At 47.1% G+C, this 9660-nt stretch overlaps 1 protein-coding gene and 1 long non-coding RNA gene across 2 annotated transcripts in view; one reads left to right on the top strand and one right to left on the bottom strand.

Moving 5' to 3' along the window:
* Positions 1-5532: 5532 nt before the first annotated feature.
* On the bottom strand, positions 5533-9055 carry LOC118977651 (uncharacterized). The gene is made up of 4 exons (XR_005064576.1): positions 8968-9055; positions 7220-7351; positions 6702-6913; positions 5533-5659 (listed from the first exon to the last, which is right to left on the bottom strand). It is a non-coding gene; the product is annotated as an uncharacterized LOC118977651 (long non-coding RNA).
* Positions 7455-9660, top strand: part of KLHL14 (kelch like family member 14) — a 93747-nt gene continuing 91541 nt past the window's right edge. Inside the window, exon 1 of the mRNA XM_037032601.1 lies at positions 7455-9290. Within this exon, the coding sequence (XP_036888496.1) occupies positions 8344-9290 (947 nt within the window). The 5' untranslated portion in view covers positions 7455-8343. The remainder of the gene's footprint in view (positions 9291-9660) is intronic.

The raw sequence follows: 9660 nt of genomic DNA, 5'->3' as shown, positions 1-9660 counted from the left end.
ACACAAAGTACGTAAAGAACAAAGGCAAAAGTAGTGGTACTTTTGTTAAAGTCACCAGTTGCCTCTTGACTAGCATCCTGAATTGTTGTAACCCCGAGAAAAGTGACTTCTTTATTACTTTCTTCACCTAATATTTGTTGAGCACTAGACAGAAAAGCTAAGAGATCTTTCTAGCTGCATATGTTTATTCAGTTTTTATTTTACAAACATTTACATTGCACTCACTATGCATCTGGCGCTGTTCTAAGCATTTTTACAAATATTCACAAAAATTTAAGTGTCATACAACCCCAGCAAGTATGTGCTATAATTATCTCCATTCTTTGATGAGGAAACTAGGAAAGGTTATATGCTCAAGGTCACAGAGATGCAAAGTGGCAGAGCAAATATTCAGACACAGGTGGTTCTGCTTCCAAAGCCCAGGCTTGGAATCACGACACGGTGCTACCTTTGTTCAGTACTGCAACATTTCCATGAAAGGAACTGCTCCTTTCAACTGTTTAGAGCACTTTGTTGAATGACGGTTGCCATAAGTTAAAGATTTGAGAAAAGCACTCACTCAGGTCCCATCGAGCTCTTATCTATGTACTGTGAACAATAAGTTATTTTGCAATATAATATTATTCATTTTTAGACAATAGCTTCAGTGGCACTTTAGTCAAATGCCCAATACAGTCTCTAATTTTTACCTTTTAAAAAAGATTTTATTTATTTTTTAGAGAGAAGGGGAATGGAGGGAGAAAGAGAGGGAATACAACATCAATGTGCTATCGGTTGCTTCTCTCACGCCTCCAACTGGGGGCCTGGCCCACAGCCCAGGCCTGTGCCCTGAACCAGGGACCTTTCGGTTCACAGGCCAGTGCTCATCCCACTGAGCCACGCCAACCAGGGCCAGTCTCTCATTTTTAAATACTCCCTTGTTTTTTCTGCTGTTAGCCTAATAAACTTGAAAATTCTCTTTTAGTAGTCCACCAACATATGTATGAAATAAGTACTGTGGGCAAGGTACATAGCTATGGACCATGAGAGATTTTACCAGACACAAGTCTCTTTCTCCCAAGAAGCTTATTCTCTAATTGAAATCAAAAAACATATTTCCCTAGATAAGCAACTAATAATATAAAGTAGTAAATAATAAATATCAAGAGTATTACAGATAATAAGTGCTATAAGGAAGTTAGAGGCCTACATCTTTCTGCTTCAGTAGTTCATTATACATACCCTATTAGAACAATTATCACATCATAATTATCCACTTAATGGGTCTAATTTACCTGCTTGTCCCCTCCATTAGAATGTTAGCCCCTTGAGGGCAAGGATGCAGTTTTATTCATAATTGCATCTATAGTTTAGCACTTTGCCTGGTATATAATAAACACTTAACATATGCTTGAGGAACAAATGAATGAAAGAAGTTCACCAGACACGGGCATTTCTTTTGTGATCACTGTAGCCGAACAGTTAACCCTTGGAATCAGAATGTATTAAGTATCAGCTCTACCTTTGAAAAACTGTGTGACCCTGAAAATTTTACTTGATTTCCCTTCACTTCATTTTCTCATTGGTAAAATTATAACAGTACTGTTCTTTATCAGCTTTTTTACTATGGAACAAATCACTCCAAAAACAAATAGCTTGATATAGTAGCCATTTTTGTAGCTCAGAGTTCTGTGGGTCAGTAATTCAGACTGTGTTGGTTGTCCTGTCTCTGCTGGGCTCATTCATACACCTAAGTTTAGTTACCAGGTCAGTGGGAAGCAGCTGGTGCATGTGGAATCTCAGCTACCACCAGGCGAACCTGGGCTTTTTCACATGGCAGCTGGCAAGGGTTCAAGGAGGGAGAGATGAAGTATACACAGCCTCTGAGGCTCAGACTTGGAATTGACACAAAGTCACTACTGGTATATCCTATCGGTCAGAGCAAGTTCACTCCAGGAGTGAAGAAATAGGCTTCGCTCTTGATGGGAAACCACAGCCAACTCACATTAAAGCAGGGTGTTTATACCCAGAAGGATGATCTACCATGCTCTCACACAGGATTAGCGAGAGGATTAAGGAAATAAAACACGTAAAGGATTTAGACTAGTGTCTACCACACAAGTAATGAGCTCAGTAAGTATTAACTATTATAGTATTAAGTTAATTACTAGTATATAGTAATACCATAACCATGAAGTCTTATTCTGCTCAAGGTTGCCAGGAATAGTTTCACAACGAGAATGTAAAGAAACCTGAGTTTAATATGGAGAAACAGGTGGGATTTCTATGTGTAGAGAACCAAGGCCACTTGTAAGGACACAACATAAGCACAGACACTATGGTGTGAAAGCAGAGCATTGTTAGAAAACAGCTAACAACAGACTGCCCAGAAAAGCTAGACTCAGACCCTGGGAATCCAGAATGTTTGCCATAGTAAAGCATTGGGGCGATAGTAAATCATTGGCTTTGGAGAAAATGGTAGCCAATAACATCATTTCTTATCTTCTATTGTTATTTCATATTTGTTTGTTCTTCAGTGAGTTTCTTGATGCTGGTAGCTTGGTGATAGCTCTGGCCACATCTTCCCAGGATTTAAAATTTAAAAAAAAAATGGAAACTTAGGAGTTTTGTCCAGGTTTTCCTACTTCCTGGCTTTGAGGAAGCTCTGAGGTCCTTCTCCACTCAAATCTGTTTCATCAGTGAAATGGGATAATTTCTCTCTTTATCCATCCACTTCACAATGTTAACAATCTTAACGGTCAGCCACAGGAAATAGTATTTACTCAGGAAAAGAAACACAAAGGAGGCCAGGACCTGACGTTTATACTCACAAAGCCCCATCAGGAAAGTCAAGAATGGGGAAAATAAATCTTAATGTGGCTGTCCCTTCATGTTAGGCAACAAAACACTTCTAGAACTACCCTGAGGATAATCTTGAGTTTATCCAGCCCGGTGAGATGGTGTTTCTGAGCTACTGGACTCACTGATCCCCCTCGTTCCCCGCCACTCTGAAGGCTGACCAGACTGCTCCGAGTTCGTAGCAACGCTAAGTTGACTGTGGCAACTGTTTCAGAATCTTTCTACAGTACATAGTTTAAATGCAGATTCACTGATACATAATTTTGATAATTCCATCCAAGTATGAAGACTGCTTGAATTAGATGACTTACATGATCACATTTAATTTTTTGTAAGACAATTCTGGCTTCTCTTACGCCATGTAGAATCCATCCTGCTGAGTGCTCTTGACTAGTCACGTCCTTCCTGCCATTTTAAAAACAATAGTGGCGGAGAGGCAAGCTGCTGATAGTGCTCAGCAGGACAGATCAAACACACAGATGCAATTTATGTACGTTAAACAGTGAAGTAGAATAAAATTCAGATACTTACAACCGTTTAGGAGCAGGCATCTGATTGCTGCAAAATGAATCTTTCATAACAGGATTTATTGTGAATAGTGTCACATCGTTTGTGAGTTCTGCAATAATTTCAGCCAAAACCAGTTGGAGGTGGGAGATTTACATGATATCTATGATAGTTTATGCACAGATTATAAAACGATGTCTTTATTATCAATATTTTTATCTGTAATTCTTCTCTGTAATTTTAAATATCCTCAAATAGTATATATAACTGTAAAGCCCAGATGAAAGCAACCCAGCTCCTTCATTTTAGCAGCTGCTTTGGAATTGCATGGCCTCAAATGCCCTCACTTCCTGTTCCACCTTTGTTAAAAAGTATTACAATTACAGGTAGTCAAAATTTTCAAAATGTGGCTTTTATATTGCCTGGAAGCAACAAAGATCCTAGTGGCCATCATTAGTGACCAATGTATCCTGTCAGAAAAAAATTCAGAACAGATATTTTGAAGTCTACAGAACACACTTAAATGGCTTTGTTATAGAATGGAAAGATGGCAGCAATTTAAGTGATCGGTACTTTTATTTGCCTTTGGATTTAGTTCCAAATAGTTCATTGGAAACTCATAAAAGATCAACGTCAAAGCGCACAATACAAATTGTATTTTGCATGTATGAGAATTTGATGCCATTCCTTAGACCTGATATCTTTAACTGCTAATGAAACAGAACCCCCCCAAAATACTACGTGATAGTCCCACAATCTTCCTATTCAAGACCTAAATAAGGGAAATGCAAAAAAGAAAAGAATCAAAACAAATAATAGGAAAGAGTTGAATAATCTCTTTTTCCCTTGCTTTAAACAACAACAACAAAAAATCTTCTTTTGCCTTATTTCACCATGTATCTGGGCCTTTCTATTATACATATGAATATGAGAATGTAGCATTTCAGCAAGATTTGAATTACCCTTAGATAATCTAGGACCATGATGGAGAAGGGCCTTTGTAAGGGAAACATTTTCAGATAGATCCCTTTTCATTTATTTAAGAAGAAATATCCTATGTGCATGTTAGTGTTCACCATTCTCAGTGGGGAAGTCCCTATTTCTGAACCAAAGAATTTCAGGTTTCCCCCTCCCTTAAGCAGGTGTCTTTCCATCTCTCACAAGTCAAAGAAGAAGGTAAAAAGACAGCCTTTCAATGGTGCCCTGATGTGTATTTCACTAAACTCATTCATCAGAGCACATATAAATTGGAATGAATCATATTCTTATACTTAATAGCTAACAAAACTCTATTTAACTCATGTCCAGCTTTCTTCCATGTTCATCTTGTTCAAGGGCATATCTTCCTATTTCTGCTTCTTTTTTTTCTTTCTTTCTTTCCTGGACACCTCCAACCCCCACTGACAACCAAAATACAGAGCTATAAATGTAAGGGTGCAATACATCATGGGGTAAGTCTTGGGAACGTGTCCTCTACCAAAATGCACATGAATCTCTAGTACAGCTAAAATTCTGGAATCCTGTTGGGGTTCGTTTTGCATGCTAAGCAGGGTTAAAAATGTGAGCTCTGTGTGGTTGTCCTTATTTATCAGAGGAGCTACAAAGTTGAAGGGTTACCTCAATGAAATTGCAGCTGAGTTCCTTCGCTCTTGATTCTAGCTCCTGCAGATCAAAAAGTCCTAATTGAAAGACAAATCTGACAATATGATAATCTTCTAATAAAAAAGTGACTTCTGAACCCTTATCTGTTGAACTGACAGAGATGGTTGTTTAACCAGACAAAATGACAAAGAAAATATGTTTTCCCACAAGATCATCAAGCTTGAATAGTGCAGGGAAACAAACACAAGGCAAGGGGCTTTCATCTATTCTGTCTACCAGTTCTGCTTCCCCCACCCCCTGATCTGTACACTCGGCCACTCACCTCATAGACAACAGCTAGTGTCTTCCAAGTCCGACCCCACCCCCAATACCAAGACACTGCAAAGTGGCATCTTGGCATACTTTGACTCAGACGGTTTCTGCATTTCATAGTTGGGGTGGGGGGGTGGTGAAAGGGAAAAGCAGCATACCAATGTAGTGAAATCTGGAAACAACAGCACATATACAGACACAGAAAAAAAGTTTGCATATTGCACAGAGCGCTTGAAGATCATAAATCTATGCATGAGAAAGATGTAGTGGAAATTTTGGGGGGGATTAGAGTTTATTTTTGTCATCTCTCTGAGACAGCTACTCATTCATCCAGATCACAGCTAAGAAAAAAGCTGGTCACAGAAATTAGCAGTTTCAGCTCAGCAGCGAAGTCGCCAGCCTGTGAAGGCAGAGAGAAATTGACTAATTAGCAATGCGCACTAAAACTTGACGGTTCTTTATAGAGAGAGAGAGAAGAGAGAGGGAGAGAGAGGGAGAGGGAGGGAGGGGGGCTCGCTTTTTCCCCTTCTTTCTTCCAAAGATGTTTGAAATCGCAGTCATTTACGCTCGACAATTTTTACAATAGCCTTGAGCCATAATTTTGCGAGTCTCTCCAGCATCCATCCCCCTGTACGGTCTCTCTCTACTGGCCAAGCACGACCGTTTCTCTCCCCAACCGTGGATTTCCTATTACTCTCGTTACGACTCACTGAGCCCCAGGCCCAAGGATAATGATGTGTTGTTTCTTGGTAGCATAATTTGTCACACGTACATTTTTTCTTCTTCTTCTCTTGCAGAAAGCTCTGCTCCCTCTCTCTCTCTCCCTCTCTCTCCCTCTCTCTTTCTCTCTTTTTCTCCCTCTCCTACATTTTCTTGCTGTTGCTAATTCATGGTGATCAAATGATGTACGACAAAATAAATTGTAAAGAGTGACTGCCTGGAGTTGGGAACCAGAAGGTGTTTTCCCCCTCCCAAGGAGAGAACAAACCTTTAAAAAGGAAGGACAATTGATTTTTGGGGGGGAGCTTAAGTGAGCCTTGACTTTGCAGCTGGTTGAAAGCAGGTAAGTTTTTGGCCTTGTGTCTGCCTTGCGTGTATTTTGTTGTCTTTGGGGTTGTTGGCTGGGGGGAAGGGATGGGGGAGGGAGTCCTGGGGAGGGGGGCAGTTGTGTGCAAACGCTCATAAAGATTAAAACTATGGCAAGAAATAAGCAGATGAGAGGGAAAGGCAAAGGAGAACAAGAAGGAAGGGTAACAGGAAAAGATGGGGGGTGGGGTAGGGGGGAAGAGACAACGAAGCGGAGAGCTAGAGAGGTATGACCTGGTCCACTTAAACAGAGAGACTCTGGGAGATGTTTCAGGAAAGCCAGCGCTTTGGGGGCGAGTGTGGGGGGCGGGGGGGTTGCTGCCGGGGGAGGGAGCTCGAGAGAGGTTAGGGTCCACCTGGAACGGGATGGTAAAGTGAGTGGAGAGGAGCCCAGTCCGGTATGAATAGGAAGCCGGCGATCCAGGACCGGCGCCAGGCAGGGCAGAGTGAGCCGCAGTGGAAGGGGCAGGTCCGGCGGGATTCCTCGGAGCCGGGCGGCGGTGGCGGATGTCCCCGGCTGGCGGGCGCGCGGGCGGGATGTGGGCAGAGGGTCCCTTTCTGCTCAGCCCTAGAAGGTGCAATTACAGGTTAAGGACCTGGCACATCGATTTCGCCTAGCCTCCCCCATCCTGCCCTCCTTTGCCTAAATGTGGGCGGCTCAGACTTTTTACAGAAGTACTTCCAGGGCCAGGGAAGTGGGGGTGCCCGAGTGGAGGGGGGACGCTGGGGGCTGTACCGAGGGACTCGGAGGGAAACTGCGGTTGCGGCAACGGTGCTGGTGGGATGCAGAGACCCCTCAAGGAACTGCGTCCCCCGCCCCTCCATTAGACAGCCCCCTCCCCCAACACCTGCGTATTAACTTTGAACTTCTCACAGTTATTGGAGTTAAAGCCACTGCGCCAGGTGCCCGGGAGGGAGGACCCGTCTACCCGAATCCCTCCTGCCTATCGCTCTAAATGCGCCCCAGTAGCCCCACTCCCAGCTCCTCGTCTTCCTCAGTGCCGCCCTGCGAGGGAAGGGGAGACACCCGTTTGAACTTCTGCGCCTTGAAATGCGGAGGGCGGGGGAGAGGGGCTTGGGGGTAGGGGGCTGGAGAGACCCTCCTGTCAGGTTTAAAGGTGTCTCCGGAAAATTAGTAAAACAGAGTGGTGACGAGGAGACCAACAGTTTGCAAAGCAGAGAAGCAGGCAGGGCCGGGGTGAGGGAAATGAGCTAGAATTGATAAGGACAGCTCCCGCCTCTGCCGAGTCCACTGAGCTGGTCCTCGCTGCGCTCCGCTGCACTTTCTCGGGAGAAGAAAGGGCTTTATCTGCTCCCTCAGACTATTAACCCAGGAGTTTCTCCGGGCAGCACGGATAATCGAAAGGGTCCCCAGCTTTTGGAGGGCTAAGAATCGCCCACCCGCACGCTTGTCGGGGCCCCGTTGCTACCCCCCAAAGCTGGACCAACTGCGAAACGCAAAGCTGCGGGCGCAAGTTGACCTGGAACCGCCTCCATCTGTCGCCTCTACTACACTCTCGGGGCACCCCTGGCTCCCCACTCCCCGGCCTCTCCTTTCATCCCGCCCGGCATGGACACAAGCCCACGAGGCGCCTCGGCCTCAGCCGCCACTTTGCCGTCGCTGCGGCCACCGCTGTCGCTGCCAAGAGCCGAGCTGGGGCGGTTTTAGGAAAGTGAGGGACGAAGTGTGTGGGCGGTGGCGAGAGGAGTAGCAGAGAGAGGCACGGGCGCCCGGACCCCAGGCGGGGCCCTTCTGGTGGCGCTCAGGGATCCGGCGCCTTCAGACCTTCCCCCCAGAGTCGCGGTCGGGAGGGGTGCTGGGCCGGAGCCAAGCAGAGCACTGATTGTTGTTCTTCGCCCTCCCCTCCCCTCCACACCCTTCCCCACCCCGGCCACACCCCACACCCTCCACTACCCTTCTCCTCTCTCTCCCATCCCCCACCCCTGTCTGCCAGGCTGGAGGAGGGTTTAAAGCCAGGTGCGCCGAGTCAGCTCGCCATGTCCAGATCCGGGGACAGGACATCCACCTTCGACCCCAGCCACAGCGACAACCTGCTGCACGGCCTCAACCTGCTTTGGAGGAAGCAGCTGTTTTGCGACGTGACCCTGACGGCCCAGGGCCAGCAGTTCCACTGCCACAAGGCCGTGCTGGCCTCCTGCTCGCAGTACTTCCGATCTCTCTTCTCCAGCCACCCCCCTCTCGGGGGAGGGGTCGGCGGCCAGGACGGCCTGGGGGCCCCCAAGGACCAGCAGCCGCAGCCGCAGCAGCAGCCGTCACAGCAACAGCAGCAGCCGCCACAGGAGGAGCCCGGGACTCCTTCCTCCTCCCCCGACGACAAGCTGCTGACCAGCCCCCGGGCCATCAACAACCTGGTGCTGCAGGGCTGCTCGTCCATTGGGCTGCGCCTGGTGCTCGAGTACCTCTACACGGCCAACGTGACCCTCTCCCTGGACACGGTGGAGGAGGTGCTGTCGGTCAGCAAGATCTTGCACATCCCCCAGGTCACCAAGCTCTGCGTGCAGTTTCTCAACGACCAGATCTCGGTGCAGAACTACAAGCAGGTGTGCAAGATCGCAGCGCTGCACGGCCTGGAGGAGACCAAGAAGCTGGCCAACAAGTACCTGGTGGAAGATGTGCTGCTGCTCAACTTCGAGGAGATGCGCGCCCTGCTGGACTCGCTGCCGCCCCCCGTGGAGTCGGAGCTGGCGCTCTTCCAAATGTCCGTGCTGTGGCTGGAGCATGACCGCGAGACCCGCATGCAGTACGCGCCCGACCTCATGAAGCGCCTCCGCTTCGCGCTCATCCCTGCCCCGGAGCTGGTGGAGCGGGTCCAGTCAGTAGATTTCATGCGCACGGACCCCGTCTGCCAGAAGCTGCTGCTGGACGCCATGAACTACCACCTGATGCCCTTCAGGCAGCACTGCAGACAGAGCCTGGCCAGCAGGTAGGAGACCACAAAGAGGAGAGCTGGGGTGGAGGTGGGGAGAGAGACCGGAGGGAGGGGAAGGGGTAGGGAAGAGGAGGGAGGTGGGTAGGCTGGGCTGGAGGCTCAGGCAGGCTAAAAACAAACATAAACAAACAATTCAGACTGTGTGGGGGAAAGTTGATGTCTTAGTCCCTGAAAGGTCAACAGAGAACTGGTCTATAATAGCATCCCTAAGCACTAGAAAGTCCACATTCTCAATATCCTCAGAGCCAGAAATGTGGGACTTGTGGACAGAAATTGACAAGTGGCCAGGGCAGTTAGAAGTGCAGCTTTGGGACCCTGTGTGTCCAGTCCTCCCTCCAAATCAAAATGAGCTTGCTTAAGGAGT

The sequence above is a fragment of the Sturnira hondurensis genome, unplaced genomic scaffold (assembly GCF_014824575.4).
Source record: "Sturnira hondurensis isolate 20B ecotype Veracruz unplaced genomic scaffold, ASM1482457v3 Scaffold0001872, whole genome shotgun sequence".
Lineage (NCBI taxonomy): Eukaryota > Metazoa > Chordata > Mammalia > Chiroptera > Phyllostomidae > Sturnira > Sturnira hondurensis.
This window is presented reverse-complemented; position numbering and strand designations above follow the sequence as displayed.